At 40.8% G+C, this 19654-nt stretch overlaps 1 protein-coding gene across 3 annotated transcripts; it reads right to left on the reverse strand.

Annotated features, from left to right (window-relative positions):
• Positions 1-1322: 1322 nt before the first annotated feature.
• Positions 1323-16724, reverse strand: LOC111589116 (NLR family CARD domain-containing protein 3-like). Of its 3 annotated transcripts, none has more exons than XM_055012438.1 (14): positions 16545-16724; positions 16025-16117; positions 15577-15732; positions 15134-15271; positions 13198-13317; positions 12952-13011; positions 10799-10871; positions 10413-10638; positions 8482-10264; positions 7328-7501; positions 6289-6462; positions 3864-4037; positions 3084-3257; positions 1323-2299 (listed from the first exon to the last, which is right to left on the reverse strand). In XM_055012438.1, exons 2-14 carry the CDS (start codon positions 16114-16116, stop codon positions 2287-2289), a joined length of 3357 nt encoding a protein of 1118 aa, XP_054868413.1. In that variant the 5' UTR covers position 16117; positions 16545-16724; the 3' UTR covers positions 1323-2286. The 3 variants fall into 3 exon arrangements, with proteins under 3 accessions (XP_054868413.1, XP_054868412.1, XP_035799578.2); XM_055012437.1 differs by lacking the exon at positions 16545-16724 and adding an exon at positions 16331-16537; XM_035943685.2 differs by lacking the exons at positions 12952-13011; positions 16545-16724 and adding an exon at positions 16331-16537.
• Positions 16725-19654: the final 2930 nt, after the last annotated feature.

The raw sequence follows: 19654 nt of genomic DNA on the forward strand, positions 1-19654 counted from the left end.
CGTGGTCACTTTGTGTTTCATTTTAGTTGTTTTGCAAATTTGTGTCACATTTTGACCATTTCACATCTTTTTGTTGCAATTTTGTGATTTATTTTGGTCATTTTTGAATGTCTTGTAGTTGTTTTATGTCATACTTTGACAATTTCACGTTTTTTTGGCAATTTGAGTTTAATTTTCTTATTTTTTATCACATTTTTTATCCATTTTAAATCATTGTATGGTTGTTTTCAATCTAATTTTCTGAATTTTAGGTCACATTTTGGAAGTTGTTTGTCTTCTCGTGGATATGTAGCCACTTTGTGTGGACATTTTGTCACATTTTGGCTGTTTAGCAAATTTGTGGTAGTTTTGTCACATTTTTAGCTATTTTGCATTATTTTGAGATGATTTTGCATTGAATTTTCATTATTTTATGTGTCATTTTGGACGTTTTCTGTCTTGTAGATATTTTTCTTTTTGTGGTCATTTTGTGTTTCTTCTTGGTTGTTTTGTAAGTTTGTCAGATTTTGGCCAATTAACATCTTTTCGTTGTAATTTTTCGTACTTATTTTGGTCATTTTTGAACGTCTTGTGATTATTTTGTGTCACAGTTTGAAGGCATTATATATTGTTGTCATTTTGAATCTTGTTTTGGTTATTTTTGGTTGTTGGGCATCACAGTTTATTATTTTGCAACTTTATGATCGTTTTGTTACTTTTTGTGGTTTTGTTTTTTGTATCATATTTTAGTTTGTAATTTTGTAGTCATTTTATGTCACGTTGAGAGTTTCACATTTGTGGTTGTTTTGGGTTTCATTTTGTTTGTTTTGAGGGACATTTTGGTTGTTTTGCAAATTTGTGGTAGTTTTTTGTCACATTTGAATCTGTTTTACATCATTTTGTGGTTGTTTTGCATTGAAGTTTCATAATTTTGTTCCAGCAGCTGACTCACCTGAGAGACATACTGTCCTCTGCTGCCTCCTGGTGGGCATACTGGTGAATCACAGCAGTCAACTACAGATCTGATGGGATTTTCCTACAAGGAATGTTTTTGACTCTGGACAGAGTGTGAACATGGAGGAGCTTCAACCATGTGCTTGTTTCACTGTCAGTCTTTACGTTTCTCTTCTTGTCTCTTTGTTCCTCCTTCAAACGAAGCTCACTGATCTCTCTGACGGAAAACAAACTAAATGCTAGAATATACATGACATGTTTGTGTCAAAGTCACATTTCAACTCTGTCAAATTTCAGGAGAGTTGCTAAAAATCTTCTTCTAGATTTGTTCTCAACCAGCTCAGTGTGGAAAAGAGAAGGAAGAAATAAAACTCCCAAATGGTCGCAGCTGACCCAAAGCTGACGGATTTATTGAAGGAAGTTGTTGAGTTAACACAAATCAAACAACACAGGAGACAGAAAAAGGAGCAACGGAGGGTGACGGATGCTACTGAAAAGAACTGAAGACAAACAACAAGAAGATTTCTGACCAAAAGTTACAACCAAACTTAACTCTCCTACGTTGAGCAGATAAAAGTCCAAATGAAAACCCTGCTTAGACTCACCTACACTCACTGCCCACAACTAAAGCTACAAACAGGAGAAACACCTGCTGTGGAATTTTCAGGACGTTTCATCTCAAACAAACAGTGGATCTGAACATAAAGCTCATGATGGAGGTCTGGATTTATAATTCCATCCTGACTGACAAACTGACCAGTTGGACAAATACACTTTCTGTCAGAGAGAAGGGACTGTGCTGATGTAACAACATGTCAGCAGAAAACTGACTGATGATCATCAAACAACTAATATGAGCTGGAAAAGTCCTTATTAAACACCTGAAGGCCCTTAGTGTTATTTACAAGCAGAGTCAGGATGCGTTTCATGATTATGTGTTAATAAAGGCCAGATTGAATCATTACCAACCATGACGTCATACTAATGTGAAGACAAAACTAAAAGATAACGCTAGAACATTCCCAGAAACAGACCAAGGGTGGAAAACCTGGAATTGAGGCTCCAAACGAGCAGATATAAGTCAGAGTGGAAAACATCCTGAAACTTACCCTGCACACTCTGCAACCTGACATCAACCTCCAACGGATCAAGTCAACATTAACCGAACTTCTCCGTCATTCACAGTGTGGAGCTGCAACACTAAATTATACAGGAACAACACACTTCATACTGGTTCCCAGTCCACCTCCCAGTAACATGGTCCAGTCAGAGTCTCTACACACCAGCTGCTGCTGCTTCAACCACTGGATCATCAGGACACACTTCATCCTCTCAGCACAAACACCGTCCTGATCAGGGCCTCCAGCTGCAGAGAGAAGAAGAAAGACCAGAGGAGATCAATGAGTTTCATCAGCATCAGGTGTGTTTCTCTACACATTTCACTGCGGTCCACAGTGGAAACAAACTGCTGACAGTCATCAAGCTTCATTACTGCACAAACTCTTCACTCATAGATTTACTGCTGCTCCATTTAAACCAACAGTTTCTGAGTGTCCATCAACATCTCATCTGCTCCTCAAATATCAGCTGACAAACCAACATGGAGGCTGTCAGTCAACACATCTGGATCAAAGCAGACACAAGGACACACATCCAGATGTGATTGCTGAACCTGAGCAGAGCTTCTGCTCTGTACAAACACCTCATGGTTCCTACATGTGATGCTGCTGCTGCTGTGAAATAAGAGCCGCTGGTTTGCAGGCTTCAGTCTCACTCATCTCAGAGCTGTGACAAACATCACACTGATCAGCTGATCACTGTTGAAATGAGACAACACACAGTGAGATCAGATCTAATGGACACTTTGATGAAGGAGGACCACTGTCTCTGCACATCTGGAAGGATGTCACCTGGAATGAGCTTGATTTCCTCAATACATCAACACAACAACAACAACACACCATGATAACAAGCTTGTGGCTCCTCTGATTGGCTGACTGCTTTCTCTGTGTTTCTGTCATCATTCTGCTCTCACAGTTCACTGAGAAGCTGCAGGTTTACAGGAGACACTGGATCTTTGCTTTGATACTGACTGTGTTTAGTAGAAAACTGCTGAGAGCAGCAGAGACTGACTGGAACCTTCGACTGACCTCAGAGTCTTCAGGCTGCAGTCTGGACTCTCCACAAGATCTAACAGATGTTTCACTGATGAATCCTGCAGGTTGTTGTAGCCCAGGTCCAGATGTTCCAGATGGGAGGGGTTGGACCTCAGAGCTGAGACCAGAGAATCACAGCTGATCTCTGACAAACTGCAGCCCTCCAATCTGAATAAAGAAGAAAAGATGTAAATAAAACAATTGATGATCCATTAGATGTGTTCAGGTTCTGAATGTGCAGATCAACATTACTCTGTCCTCATCAATCAGCTTTTCTCTAAAACCAGCAGAATGACTTTGTCCTTCTGGTATTGTGGATCATCATCATGTCAGCCTTCTACACACATCATCCACATGTCAGCACAACATTCATCCACCTATTCATGTCCACACATCAATAACATGCTGCATCATCAACAGGATCAGGATCAGTCAAATAAAACTCAACACAAACCAAAGAAACATTTATACTTCACTCAGGAAACTTTGTCACTTCAAACTTATCTGAGTTCAGAGGATCTTCTGGATCCAGATGTGACTCTTCAGCTCAAATTGCATTCATTTACTTTATCAACTAACACTCAACATTTTAGACACTTTCTGCTACAAACACGACTTTTGACACAACAAACTGAATTTAGAACAAAAAACAGAAAATATGAACCAGAGCAGATTTACAGCTTCATGGATGGAAGTTCTGTTGAACATAAATGAGCTTCAGTTGTCATTAAACACATCAGATCTACAACAGTAACAGACAGTCAGTGAACTGACCCAAGATACTGCAGGATGCAGTCTGGACTCTCCAGAAAACCACTCAGATGTTTCGCTCCTGAATCCCGCAGGTTGTTTCCACTCAGGTCCAGATGTTCCAGATGGGAGGGGTTGGACTTCAGAGCTGAGTCCAGAGAATCACAGCTGATCTCTGACAAACTGCAGCGAACCAATCTGAATAAAGAATAAAAGATGTGAGTTGAGGAGAAGAAGTTCCTGCTTGAAATCATTCAGAGTTTCATCATGAGTTCAGAGCTGAAGAAGCTTCAGAATGTACAAGTTTACAAAATGGACACTCCTAACAGCTGAAGCCAACAGGATGCAGCTTCAAACAGTCCAACAGAAGCAGTGAAGAAGAACTCTCATTAATATTAATGACAACATGCTGCTGCTTCAATAAAGACGGAGTGACTTCGGCTCCATCCACACAAACTCATGCTGAGCAACAAACACAAGGAAAAACACTCAGACATATATTTCACTTTCTGCTCAGAGTCACACAAACACACAAGAAGGAAATATGGAAAAAAATCAGGCTCCAGACTCTAAAACATCTTCATGTTCTGGAACCATGGAGACCTTTTAATCAGGACTCTACATTCAGATACATTTCATTATTCATTCATCTGTCATTGATAGTGGAAAGTGTCAATCACAGTGTTTAGAGGACCAGGTGACGTCTTCAAACTCTTTTCTCAAACACAAACATCTTGACTTTCAAATGACACAAAGCAGAGAAATGAAGTGTGTGAGGGGTGGAGCAGCTGTCTGTCATCCACCTGCAGCTCCGTGCAGCAAACACAGCTGATGATGGAGGACAGAAGGAAACGTTCAGTAGTCTGATTCAACTTCACTACAGCTGATGCACTAAATGTTAGCTGCCACAGTAGGAACAAGTCATCTGCATGGAAGAGCACAAACACAATCAATCTGTGGAAACATTCAGCTAAAGTTCATCACATCCACAGGGAGAAACGTTCAGTTTGACTGCTGAGCTGCTAGTTCATCCCTCACTAACCAGGGAAGTTCTGTCTGCTAGCAGCCGCACACACACTCAACTCATTCTACCAACATGGTTCAGGATTAAAAGGAAGCATTGTCCACACCTTTCTTTATAACTGTGGCTCACTTCACAAATTCACTGTCACATTCAGAGCATCATCTCAACTCTCCATCAAAATTTCACTTTCAGAGCACAGAGCAGCAGGATTTAGTGATTTCAGGATGCAGACAAACTGACTTAAATTCTTTCTCTGACTCAATGTTGCTGTTAGTGGCACAACAACAACTTCATCTCTTTTCTTCACTAAAACCATTAAGATCACAGTAAAAATACTGTCAGAGAGAAAGTTCTGCATCCATTTTACACTTCAAAGTGAAGAGTGGAAGAGCTTTAATCAGCACAATGTTCTAACATTTTCTTCATATCTGTTCAAGGTGGAGCTTTTAATTCTGATGTGATGCTGGACACTTGAATCAAACACTGCAATATTTGATTTAGTGACGCTGTCCACAGTGTTCTGACCATCCATCAACACAACATCAGTGTCACAAAGTCATTTGCTTTCTGTTGCTTGAAATAATTATTGGATCTATTTTACATTTCAATCATCACATTATGGGTTATAATAGTGTTGCTTCAAAACAATCTTCCTGCAGAGAGCTGCTCAACACTTCATTTATATACAGTAGAAATGAGGAAATAAAGCACTTTGAATTCTCTTCTTTAGTTGCTTTGTTTATTTCTTTCATGAAAAGTCAAAGTTGTGGATGATAAACAGCATCTGTCAGAGGAGTCGTACTGTTTAGATCTTCATGATACTCATCGCTGATCACATGGCTTCATCCAACAGTTGGAACCAGCAGATACTGAATATTAGTTTCTCTCTCACAGGATGAAAAACAGCTTGAATGACAGCTCAAACTATCAGTCCACTATTTGACGAATCCGTAGACAAAAGACCAAAAACATTTTAATCATGGTTTCACTCATTTATCCAGCAGAAACATCAAACTGCTTCCAGTCTGTCCACTGTCAATATTCTGTTTTCTATCATATTAAACTGAATATTTGTGCTTTTGGAATGTTGCTGGAACAAAACCACACATTTGAAGACGTCATCTTCAACTCTGACAAAGTGGGATCAACATTTTCACTCATTGTAACATTTGATGAATTAAACTACTGAAATAACTGACAGCTTCAAAGTAATAAAAACAGCTGTTAGTTGCTGCTGCTGTCAGTTTGAACTCCAGAGAAACATGAGGTCAGATATGAGCTGAAGGTCACGTGTGTCAGAGTTTCACAGTCAGTTATTCATTGGAGGATTTTTATTCTTAGACTGAGCTTTGAAATGTGAGGCTCAACATTTCTCTCAAAGAGTCCAAGGACTAAAGCAGAGAAGAAGAAAACATGATGTCTTACTCCAGAGTCTTCAGGATGCAGTCTGGACTCTCCAGAAAACCACTCAGATGTTTCACTCCTGAATACTTCAGGTTGTTGTAGCTCAGGTCCAGATGTTCCAGATGGGTGGGGTTGGACCTCAGAGCTGAGACCAGAGAATCACAGCTGATCTCTGATAAACTGCAGCCCTCCAATCTGAATAAAGAAGAAAAGATGTAGATAAAATCACTGATGATCCATCAGATGTGTTCAGGTTCTGAATGTGCAGATCAACATTACTCTGTCCTCATCAAACAGCTTTTCTCGAAAACCAGCAGAGTGACTTTGTCCTTCTCTTATTGTGGATCATCATCATGTCAGCCTTCTACACACATCATCCACATGTCAGCACAACATTCATCCACCTATTCATGTCCACACATCAATAACATCTGCTGACCTCTGTCCACTCTCTCATTACAGGATCAACATCAAATCTCTTCATTCTTTCATTTATTCCATCACCTTCTTCTTCTGTGGAAATCAGCTTCCTAGCTTTGTCTCATTCACATCCCTCTGTACATTACAGAGGGATTCTGATTCCTGCTGTCCACACTGGCTGTCCACTGCTCTCTTCCTAACACAACTCTACAGGAAGGAATCACTTCATCAGCTCAGCTCACACTAACATCAAGCTTCAGCTTCTGACTGACACTAATCAACTTCCACACTGTTGACAACTAAACTCCCCTTTGACTTCCTGAGGCTCCACTGCAGCTCAGCACAAACACTGTGGAAACACAAACATACTGACTGGATCTGTGGAAGTCACACTGCTGAAGCCTCACATCACTTTCACATCAGCTTTACATTCAGACACACAGCAGGACTGTGGATTCTGTCCTCCATCTTGGAACTCTGCAGTCAGCTGATCAGGGGATTTATTCACACTTCAACAATCTCAAACGTCTTCACAATGTTTTCAGGAAAATCCTCCAGATTTATTAACAACAAACTCCAAACTTCAGTCAAGGATTTGATTTGAATATATTGAAAAACCATCAACAGTCATTGAACTGACCTGAGAGTCTCCAGTTTACAGTTTGGACTCTGCAGTCCAGCAGAAAGATGCTTCACTCCTGAATCCTGCAGGATGTTCCGGCTCAGGGTCATTTCTGTCAGATGGGAGGGGTTGGACTTCAGAGCTGAGGCCACGACTTCACAGTGACTCTCTGAGAGTTTACAGTGAGAAAGTCTGTCATAACACATAAATGATAAAACATGTTGTTATGAAAAAGGACACTTTATATTTCCTTCATGTATTTAATACCAGAACATTTGGACTCATCCTGTTGGACATTTTGTTCTTCATATCAGTGCTTCCGCTGATCTTCTCTGACTGTTTGACATGAAACTGAATTCTCATCAGCTTCTCACACCTGCACACTTTCAATCTGGAATAATTAGATCTATAATCTTAGAGTTTAATCTGCAGATGGAGGACAGAAGATGGATTTCCATTCAGGCTTCCATACTGTCCACAGTCTGTCAGTGAGATATGATCCCACGTCTGACTCCACAAACTTATCAGGAGAACATCTGGATCAGAACAACATTTTCTGTCTGAATGTTCACACCACACTTACAGAAAGAATAAAAACAACACAAGAAAGAAAAACATCACAGATTACTGGAAATAAATGAATTTGAAACTAACTCAAAATAGAAATAGCAATAATTCCATTAAATCATTTCTCCCAGACTTCAGAAATTATTCAGATCTTATATTCAATTCTAAAGAAGAATAAAAAAAAATCTTTTCAAAGCTGTATGTCTGATTCTATAAGACTGTTTCCAGAAGCTCTTCGTGTAATAATAACTGATGCTGTGATAAAACCTGGACAAGAACCTCTACAGTTCTTCATGTGTTTCAGCAGATCTGCATGTTTCCTCCATCAGCCAAAGGAAGAAACTCAAAAAAAACTGACAGATGTAACAATTATCAGAATGAAACAGAAAAACTGTCATCATTTATTTAACAGCTTTAAACACAACCAACTGAAAAATCTACATTTTCACAGCGTTTGAACATCTGAGACTAAACACAGCTGACATGGAAAGTTTGAAATAAACAAGTGAAACACTGAGAATAATGAGAATGTTCTAGTGAGAACATCTGAAGAACTCAACTGCTGATCTACTCTGACTGATCATCTTCATCACATCTGGACTCACCCAAACTTTCTGCAGTTCCTCACAGCTGGAATCAGTCTCAGTTTTCCTTCCTTTGATGTTCTGTACTTGTCCAAGTCCAACTCATCCAGAACCTCCTCTGACATCTGCAGCATGTAGGCCAGAGCTGAACAGTGGATCTCAGAGAGTTTCTTCTCTGATGTGTTCTCTGACTGCAGGAACTCTTGGATCTCCTCATGTACTGAGAGATCCTTCATCTCCATCAGACAGTGAAAGATGTTGATGCTTCTGTCTGGAGACATTTCATGACTCTTCATCTCCTTCAGGTTGTTGATGACTCTCTGGATCATTTCTGGATGGTTCTCTGTCTGACCCAGCAGACCTCCTAAGAGTCTCTGGTTGGACTCCAGACAGAGGCCATGAAGGAAGCGAACAAACAGATCCAGGTGACCATTTTTACTTCTGAGGGATTTCTCCATCACTCGCTTCAGGAACACATCCAGAGTGTCTTTGTTCTTGTATATCCAGTCTTTTCCAAGGAAGTCCTCCAGAACCTTCTCCTTCCTGTTGGTGTAACAGTGGAACATGTAGACTGCAGCCAGAAACTCCTGAACGCTCAGATGGACGAAGCAGAACACCTTGTCCTGGTACAGTCCTCTCTCCTCTTTAAAGATCTGTGTGAACACTCCTGAGTACACTGAGGCTGCTCTCACATCGATGTCACACTCTGTCAGGTCGGACTCATAGAAGATCAGGTTTCCTTTCTGCAGCTGATTAAAAGCAAGTTTTCCCAGAGACTCAATCATCCTCCTGTTGTCTAGATCCGTCTCAGCTCCTCCATCATACTTGACCTTCTTGACTTTCGTCTGAACCACCAGGTGGTGGATGTACATCTCTGTCAGGGTTCTGGGCAGCTCTCCTCCCTCTCTGGTTCTCAGCAGCTCCTCCAGAACTGTAGCAGTGATCCAGCAGAACACTGGGATGTGGCACATGATGTGGAGGCTTCGTGATGTCTTCATGTGGGAGATGATGCTGCTGGCCTGCTCCTCATCTCTGGATCTCTTCCTGAAGTACTCCTCCTTCTGTGGGTCGGTGAACCCTCTGACCTCCGTCACCATGTCCACACAGTCAGGAGGGATCTGATTGGCTGCTGCAGGTCGTGTGGTTATCCAGAGGCGAGCAGAAGGAAGCAGCTTCCCCCTGATCAGGTTTGTCAGCAGCACATCCACTGAGGTGGACTCTGTAACATCAGTCAGGATCTCATTGTTGTGGAAGTCCAGAGGAAGGCGACATTCATCCAGACCGTCAAAGATCAACACAACCTGGAAGTCTTCAAAGCTGCAGATTCCTGCTGCTTTGGTTTCACTGAAGAAGTGATGAACAAGTTCCACCAAGCTGAACTTTCTCTCTTTCAGCACATTCAGCTCTCTGAAAGTCAGTGGAAACATGAAGTGGATGTCCTGGTTGCTTTTGTCTTCAGTCCAGTCCAGAGTCAACTTCTGTGTTAACACTGTTTTCCCGATGCCAGCCACTCCCTGTGTCATCACTGTTCTGATTGGTCCATCTCTTCCAGGTGAGCCTTTAAAGATGTGTTCTGGTCTGATACTTCTTTCTGCTCTGGCTGCTTTCCTGGATGCTGCTTCAATCTGTCTGACCTCATGTTCACGATTGACCTCTGCAGTCCCTCCCTCTGTGATGTACAGCTCTGTGTAGATCTCGTTCAGGAGGGTCGGCTGTCCTGCTTTAGCGATGCCCTCAAACACTCTCTGGAACTTCTTCTTCAGGCCACATTTAAGTTTACGTCTACAAGCTAGAGCAGCAAGTTCTGAATGAAAACACAAACATGAGATCAATGAATAAATGACAGTAAATATTCCAACATCCTCCTAAAGAATGATTCTGTGAATACATTCTGAGACTTTAGTAAATGTTCTGTTCATCAGCAGCTTCAGTCTTTACAGAAATCCTCTTACTGCTCTGCAGACACTCAGCCAGCTTCTCCTGCTTCATCCTCCTCAGGAACAACACTGTGATCTGCTGAAACATCTCTCTGCTGCTCCTCTGCTCTTCATCATCACCCTCCAACTCCTCCTCATCCTCCCTCTGACTCCCTGGGCATTCTGAGTAATCTGGACTCACAACCTTCTGCATCTTCTTCAGCTCCTTCTTCACAAAAGTCACCATGTTGTCCTCCAGCAGCTGGAACAGAGAAATGTGTCAATGAGTCCATCAGAGTGAAATCATGGAGCCAAACATCAGATCCATGTTGGACACACTGACAGTCCACTGGTCTACAAAGAGCAGCATGGAGATGCCTGAACACAACAGATGGAGAACAACTTGTTGTCCATGTACGCACCATGAATATGGAGTCCAAGGGATGCTGCTGGACAGACTGAGCTCTGGGAACCTCTGAGTTCTGCTGCTCCACTCTGTGGATCAACATCAACAGTTAGATCTCAGTACGTCTGTCCACACAGACAAATGACATCAAATCAAATGTATTTATAAAGTCAGTTTAAAAACAAACTGAGTTGACCAAAGTGCTGAACATGCTCACAGACAGACAGAAAAGAATTATGTGCAGACAGACAATTCAAAAAAATAACTGACAATATACATGTATAGACAATATAAAACTAGTAAAATCAATTAGTAAAACTCAATTACACAGTATAAAATACTATAACAGGCAAAAGTAGATAGCAGCATGTAAAATCAATTTGTTAAATATTAAATTTTTAAGCCCATTGAGAGCAACCAGAAGCCATTGAAAACCTGAACATTTTGAGGTTTTTCTTGAAAATATCATCAGATTAGAGGAGGAAGGCTGTTCCAAAGCTTTGGACTCTAACCTGACTGCAAAGTTTCCACCTCTCAGCAGCCTCAGTCATGGAACAGTTATTAGCAGTTGGTCTGATGAAGCTGATATGTGGCCGGCCACATGGTAAGGGACATCAGTATCTGGTTGTTAATTTACCAGAGGATGCTTATAATCATGCTGATGTTGTCTGTACTCTACAGTATTTTAGTGACTCAATAAATGCCTGAGTTGTTTTTTTTTTAATGCCTTTTAGTTTTTAATAAACATTTATATAATAGCCAATATGTAATCAATAAATGGCCTTTGCCTATCTAAAGAAAAACTCAGAACTCTGATATGCTAATAGTCCTAAATAAATCAATAAATACATGCATACACACATAAATAAGTTAACACATTAACTGTGTTAAGATTTACGCTTAGATGAAAAAAAATGTCTGTAGAGAATTTCTTTGTCCAGTACTCTGCATTCCGTTGTTTATGTTTTTGCAGAATCCAGTATTGCACACTGGTTGCTCATTACATTTTATTTAATTAGTATGGTTTCACTGTTGCCACTTCTGTTCAGGCAGAACCTGTGATTATAAAACAATACAAAACTCTTATTTTGGTGTTAATAAAGCACTTAAAGCTTTAAGTATGACTAAATGCTTTTTTCAAAATTAAATATATCACTCTTTAGGTGGTAGTGGCCCCAAGTTCAGTAAAGTTGGAAAGATATTCACAGATTTGGACTTCCAGCATCAATAACTCATTAGATATAGGTTGTCAAAACATAAACGGTGCCTCTTTCCCGTCGTTGTAAGGTGCACAACGTGCCAAAAGCCCAGTTTTATCAACAGTAGCTGTCTTTCAAGCTGCACAAATAACATTGATGTCTATGTGCAGCCGGCTGTGTTACAAATGCACAGGCACTGTCTGCAAAACCGCTGCAACCAGCAAAGAGAGACACAAATGTTCAATAACTTCCATCTTGTACTCTGTAGGTACACAATGTGCTACAAGCCCAGTTTTATCAAGTAGCACATTGTGTACCTTATGATGGAAAAGAGGCATTGTTTATGTTTTCACAACATAAATCTAATGAGTTATTGATGCTGGAAGTCTGAATATGTGAATATCTTTCCAACTTTACTGAACTGTGGCCCTGAGGAGCCGTGGTGGGCGTCCTTTATTTTCATTTCTGAAAGATGGCAACCCTAATGTAGAGGGAGAATAAAACTGGCCCTCAAATTGAACTTGACATCACAAATAATCAGTGCAGATGATGAGTAATTAACAATCTGGACTGAAGAGGACCCGTCAGCCAGGTAGGAAGCAAACCAGTTTAACACACTTAACCTGATGCCAACCTCTTCCTTCAGAGGATTTCAAAGAATTCCATAATCAACAGCATCAAAAGCTGCACTGAGTCCTAAAAGATTTAAAATGGCACAATTACCAGAGTCTAAAAACTCATCAAGTCATTAAAAACCTTCAGTAGATTCAGTGCTACGGTGAGTCCTGGAGCGTGACTGGAATTGTTTGAAAATGGCATTGTTACAACACCAGCTGAAGGTCCATGAGGAGACATGTGGATGTGGACAGAGAATCTGAGGCTTCCCTGCAGCAGTAAAGGTTTACTAGTCCTGCTGATTCCACAGAGAATCACCAGCTCTGCCTGAAGCTGATTGCAGCTTTCAGCTCACTTTGGTTTTTTCCCAAAGGCTCCCAGCAGCTCCTTCATTAAGCCTGATTCCTCCCTCCTGCTGGAGAAAGACAACCAGAGCCAGTGTGAGGTTGTACCGGGCAGCTCCCAGTATAAATGTGTTTGACTGTGAGTATGAGACAGAGTGCTGCTGAAAACTAAGTCAGTCAGTTAATGTTTAAACCTGGACAGATCGATGAATGATCCATCACATGTTTCTGTTTGTGTATCACTTTAAAACTCTTACCTTTGATCCACAGGGCGGTGCCTTTTCATGAAATTATAAGGATGTTTTCTTGTATAGCCAGTCTTCATGGACACAGAGTGCAGTTCTGGTTCAGATGAGTCTTGCTTTTCCAGCTTCCTCCTAATAAACACAAGTTAGTTGCTACATTGCACTCTGACAGTTTACTGACAATAAGTTGGATAAAACTTCATAAAACTCTGTAAAACTGTTTGGTGTGTCAGTCAGTGCTTGGCCTGTTCAGAAGAAGTTCTATCATGTTGTCACCTCAGCATTCCTGCCCTCAGTTTACATGTTTGCTGCTTCCTTTGGAGCTGTTTTTCTCATTAAATGTCACCTGTCACTCAAACTGTTTCTGCCTTTTCACCTTATGTTCATCTTAACAGCTGCTTTTGACCATTGGACCAGAACTGTTAAAGTGCAGAGCTGCGAACATGAAGAGGATCAGAGGATCCACATCTGGACCAACAAAGTTACAACAAGACAACAGTAAACACACAAACCGCAAAATAAAGTCAATAATTTTCTGCTTTTCTTTCATTACAAACAGAATATTGTGAAGTTTTTGGATTTTTGCTCAAACAGAACATCTACATTTTCAAGTTTCACACACATTGATTTATGGACTAAATCAATCATCTGATCAATCGATAATGAAAATGCCTGTCATTTGTCACACTGCATGTGATGACATCACACCCTGTCTATTGGCTGCAGTGACCTCATTAACATGTCACTAGAGAGAGAACCAGTTAGAGTAAGCTACACTCCAAACAACATGTTTCACTTTGACAAGAGAAAAGCCTCGAAGGGCAAAGATTGCAACTGAACTATTCATCGATTTCACAATGAAATCAGTTTGAAATAAAGCCATGAGCAAATCATGAATGCTGCATTTTAGGATCTAAGTTACACAACACGTCTCAGAGTTTAAACTGTGTGTCAGTGGTTTTACACATTCCTGCTGCCGTCCTGCTGATCTGACAGTCACAGTATGATGCTGTGGTGAAGCTTCATCACGTTTTAAATTTATTACACAGTGAATTTTGATTTAAAAAGTTTGATTTAAAAACATAATCACAAATCTAATCACAATAGCTGCCAGAGAAAGTGCAATTAGATATTTACCACAAATCATACAGCCCTAACGGGGACTAATCAATAAGTTTATCAATGCTAACTCAGAGAAACTGGCCCAAAACTAATCAGATCAGAGCTGCTGACGTGAAGCAGCATCATCCAGAACCGACTCCCCGACACTGGGGATGAATTAATGACCATAGAATCAGCTACTCAATGAAAACTCTTGTCCTGGAAATAACAGCAGGCTACTGTCAGCAGCTAATGATGAGCTGCTAATCCTTCATCACAACACACCAACATGTGCAGCAGCTGAGCTTCAACTTCCAGCCTCTGAGCTGCTGCACAGACGGCCTGGAACTGAGGCCTCGTCTGCAACACAACACCATTTCACAAAGAAATAAAGTCCAAACTTCTTCCCTCTGGCTTTAACTTCATTGGTCACAGTAGATGTTCTTCACTTTGTCAATGCAACAATCCCTAACAAGCATCCAGAAACCTTCATGAAGCCAAATGTCTCTCCAGGACATCACAGCAACATTCACCGTTTGCTGTTTGCCCTCCTCTGTCCAGCAGCACCTGAAACCTGAGTGCAGCTTCCTGCCTACACTGTTTGAGCCAAAGCACAAAGACGCCACCTGCTGGAGCAGCTGCTGTCCTGCAGCTGCTTCACCACACAATCACAGCATCCATTCTTTCCACTCTGACAGCACACACTGCCTCACACAGGAACATTTCCACGGATGTGACAAAGAGCAGAGCTGACACTCAGCATGTGTTTGAGGATTCCATTACAAAGACAATAAAACTGACTCACTGACATTTTATACAGTTACAACTTTTATGTATGAATAATTACCTCTTTGCAGCAGAAGGCTGTTCTCCTTCAAAAGTGATTATAATATTTTTAGAGTCATTACTCTTAAAGGACACACAGCTGGGTGCAGGTCCAGGTCCAGGTCCAGTTCCAGGTCCATGTTTGAGTGTCTGGTGAATCCTGATAGAAGAACATTAAATCTCAGATGTTCAACAAAATTCTCCCTGCATTAAAAACATTGGTCAGATTTTAGACGGTTTAATACTAATGTTAACTAGGAATCAACAGATTATCAGTTTGGACAATTATCAGATCTGATACTCAGAATTTTTACGATGATATCAGGATTTTGTTGAGTTTTCCACAGTGAACAGGAACTCACATAAACACTGATTCACAAACATCGCCACTAAAACCACCACAAAGACACACAACACAAGGTGTTGTCTCACTTTGTGAGGATGAACTACAAATCAGCATCTTACTTCTGTCCAACAGAGGGTTGTTGTCTTTTAAAGTTAATGACGGCATCCTTTGAATCATCACTCTTCATAGACACACAGCTGGGTTCTGGTCCTGGCCCTGGCCCTGGTTCTGGCTGTGGTCCTGGTTGTGGTCCTGGTCCTGGGTTCTGAATGATCCTGGAAGACAGAGAGGAAAACCAGCAGGAAGACAAATTCACTGTTTATCAGCCATCAACAAGGAGAAGAATAAATGTGGAAAAGTTCAAAGGTTGATGCTCTTCGCAGTGAATATAAATCACAAATACACTGATCAACCAACATTAAAACCATTGCAAAGACACACAAAACAACTACACACAACACAAAGCCACTGCAAAGAGACGAAATACAAGGTGTCATGTCTGTTGTGTTATCATCGTGTTCATGTTGTGTCTCTTTGTGAGGATGAACTACAGTGTCAGTATCTTACTTCTCCTCAGCAGAAGGTTGTTGTCTTTCAAAGAGCATGCGAGCTCTCTTCATGGAGACAAGACTGAGTTCTGGTTCTGGATTCTGATGCATCCTGGTAGACAGAGAGGAAAACCAGCAGCTCAGTAATTGCAGCACAAACAAGCAGCTTCACAACAACCAACACAGCTGGAAGTTCAAGTAGCACCAACACCAAGTCAGAAATCAGAGTTCAAACTAGCAGCCTGCTGGAGCTGCTGTCAGGATGCAGCTTCACCATTAAATCTCTTTATTTGGACTCCATCCAGAGTTCAGCTAACTGTCATACCTTTCCATGTTGGTGAAAACCTGCAGCCGCCTGAGGACACAAACCGTCAGTCTTCAGTCTCAGTCAAACACACAGCTGACTGCCTCTGCACATTTCAATCTGTTTCTCAATAAACTGATCCCAGACCAGTCACCGACCAGCTGATTGTGGACGTCCACAGCAGCAGACAAACGGCAGCTTGTTGATGACAAACACAAATCAGAGGTCCACTTACTCAACTTGTTGCAGTCAAACAGCTTTCTACTCCTCTCCTGAGCTCCACTGTCGTCCTTCAACTCTGCAGGAACCAAACACCTCAAAGCACAAACCAGTCTGAACCTGCACAGATCAGAGGTGAGCTCTATATCCTTCTCATATCAGACACAGAAACAGCACATTATGTGAGTCTAAATCAATCCACCCTCCCAGTCATAAACATTGTATTTCCCTACAAGTACAGTCAGACTCAATAATCAGCTTAATAATTAACCTCAAACCTGAACTTAGAACTCGCTTCAAAGCCTCACTTTGTCTCTCACACCCAACTGGAAAACACAAAAACTAGTTGTGTTGCTTGTCGTATTCGCCCACCTGCCCCTTATTCTGAGTTTTATCTGAGTTCTCAGTGGATTCAGTTCAGATAAAGTTGTGACTTTAACATCGACGTAGACGCTGAGAATGAAGCCTCAATTCTGCATTTAATTCAATCTTAGACTCAGTTGTTTTTTCTCTACATGTAAATAAACCAACTCACTGTTTTCGTCACAGCCTCCATCTTGTTCTGACCAACGACATCCAAACCGAACATCTGATTGTTTTTCCCCAAAACTCTCTTTTGTCTGATCATTTTAATAATGTTTGAATTTACAGTGTTGGATTGATGGGCTCAAACAGAGACAGAATACTGGAAGTTTGTCACTGAAAATAAAACTTGGCATTGAGAAAGAAAACATCAGAATTGAAATATGTGTAATTAAACAACCTGTTGAAAAGTTCAACTGATAAATAAAACAGATATTCAAAACAATTTCATTTTGTTTTCATGTTTTTTTGATTTTTGATTACAATTTTTAAAAAAATTCTTCATGTCTGTGATTTTACCATCAAATATATAGAATTTGTCTAATGATGTCAGTGTTGTCTGTTTTCAGCTATGTTCTCTTTTTCAAGACCAAATTTTATTTTAAATAATAAACTATACTGTCTCTGTTGTGGTCCCAGACTACAAAGAATGTTGTAAGAAGTGTCATTACAGTAAAAGTGTTTATCTGAGAATCCAGAAACTAAATTTAAGGAAATAATTCCATTATTATTTACTTCAGAGACAGGTTCTCTGTGTGAATTCACCTCACTATGCAAAGTATCACTATAAAATCAAATGAATAAAATTGAGTAATGTATAACTAAAATGGAAGTGAATGTTGCTGACTGACAGCAGCTCCATCAGTGAACTGATGGAGGCAGAAAGTCTGAATAACTGAGAGCAGACAGTTTGCTTTGCATCACAACAAAACTCCCACATCATCAGAACTGCTCACATCTTTGAATTTACAGACGGGAACATCCCAGCTGACAGGGAACGGTCTGACAAGGTTGAAGAATCTTACAAGGAAAATGTTTTAATCAAATGTCTTAAGAAAATATAGACTGTAAGTTGTCATGAACAAAATAAATGTTAAATACGAAACATAAATAAATCTGTGTTGTGACTTGAATTGTAAGTAAAATAATCAACTGAAACTTATCTAACAGATCATAAAACACAGTGGTAGTTGTAATAAAACAGTGGACAGGTGATGCAGCTGCGACACACCTCATATTTACCTGACATCACTTTAAACTGACAGCGTGAGACCAAGATGCATCTCCTCCTCTCTGCTGGGAGGAACTGAGGCCTTGTCCACACGTAGCCGGGTATCTCTCAAAACGAAGATATTTTTCTACGATTCGGCCTGTCATCCACACAAAAACGCAGATTTACGTCATCAAAAGCGATTCTTTTTAAAAACTCCGACCAAAGTGAAGATTTGCGAATTCTCCGTTTTATGCGTCTGCATGTGGACATCAGTAACCGGGGTTTTGCGTTTCGAAACGTCTCCGCCTGCGACAAAATATGTTCTTACGTCACATATGCGACCTGTGTTTACATTCGGTAACAGTATGGATGCTCTCACAAGGTTTTGGGCCGCTGTTTCTTGTACAGGCGCTTTTTACTTGCTTGTTTTTACAAGCCCAGATACTGCTCCACATTCAACAACACAGGCGAAGGACGACGTTAAGGACGGTTATTCTCCACCACCTTGCTAGGATTTGGGGAACTACTGCCACCTAAAGGTCCGGCATGCTTATGAATGTGCTGAAAAACGCACTTATGCGGTTAGGTGTAGATGAAGTTTTTTTCTAAAAACGAGGTGGTGTGTACGTAAGTTTTTTTCTAGACGGAGGGAGAAGGATATTCGGTTTTACAAAAACCCTGCTACGTGTGGACAAGGCCTAAGACACCTGCATTCACCTCTCTCCACGGAGCATCCATCTTCACCAAGTTCAATCTTTGTAGCGCATACTACCTGATCTGGATCCTGGCGGGGGATGTGGAAAACGGCATTCAACACCCCACTGGACCACTTTGAGTATTTGGCCCTGTCATTTGGTCTAACTAATGCACCAGCTGTATTCCAGAACCTAATCAACGATGTACTCCATGACATGATAAACCAGTTTGTCTTTGTATACTTCGATGACATCATAGTCTATTCAAAGAACCCTGAAGAACACATTCACCATGTCCGCTTTGTCCTTCAGCGCCTTCTGAAAAACAGATTGTTTGTAACAGCTGAAAATTGCGAATTCCATGTCTCTGCTGTTGCATTCTTGGTATGGACATATAAAGATGGATCCTCAGAAACTCAACATGGGTATTTTCTTTGCCACTGTCGCCTTTTGGCTTGCTTTGGGGGTCAGGCATATGGGTTCTGTAAAGCGTCTTGAGACAATTTGACTGTAATTGGCGCTATATAAATAAAAATTGAATTGAATTGAATTGAATCATAAAAGACTGGCCCTCAACTATGAACCATAAGCAGTGCCAAAGATTCCTGGGCTTTGCAAATTTCTACTGCCGCTTCATTCATAACAATAGTAAGGTCACTGCTCCACTTATTGCTCTAACCTCTACAGCCAAACCCTTCCAGCGGACTCCTGAAGAAGATCAAGCTTTCCAGAATCTAAAGCTTTGTTTTGTTTTGGCCACCATCCTGGTCCAGCCAGACCCCAGACTCCAGTTTGTAGTAGATGAAGTTGATACATCTGACACAGGCATAGGAGCAGTCCTCTCCCAGCACTCAC

Source organism: Amphiprion ocellaris, chromosome 7 (genome assembly GCF_022539595.1).
Source record: "Amphiprion ocellaris isolate individual 3 ecotype Okinawa chromosome 7, ASM2253959v1, whole genome shotgun sequence".
Taxonomy (NCBI): domain Eukaryota; kingdom Metazoa; phylum Chordata; class Actinopteri; family Pomacentridae; genus Amphiprion; species Amphiprion ocellaris.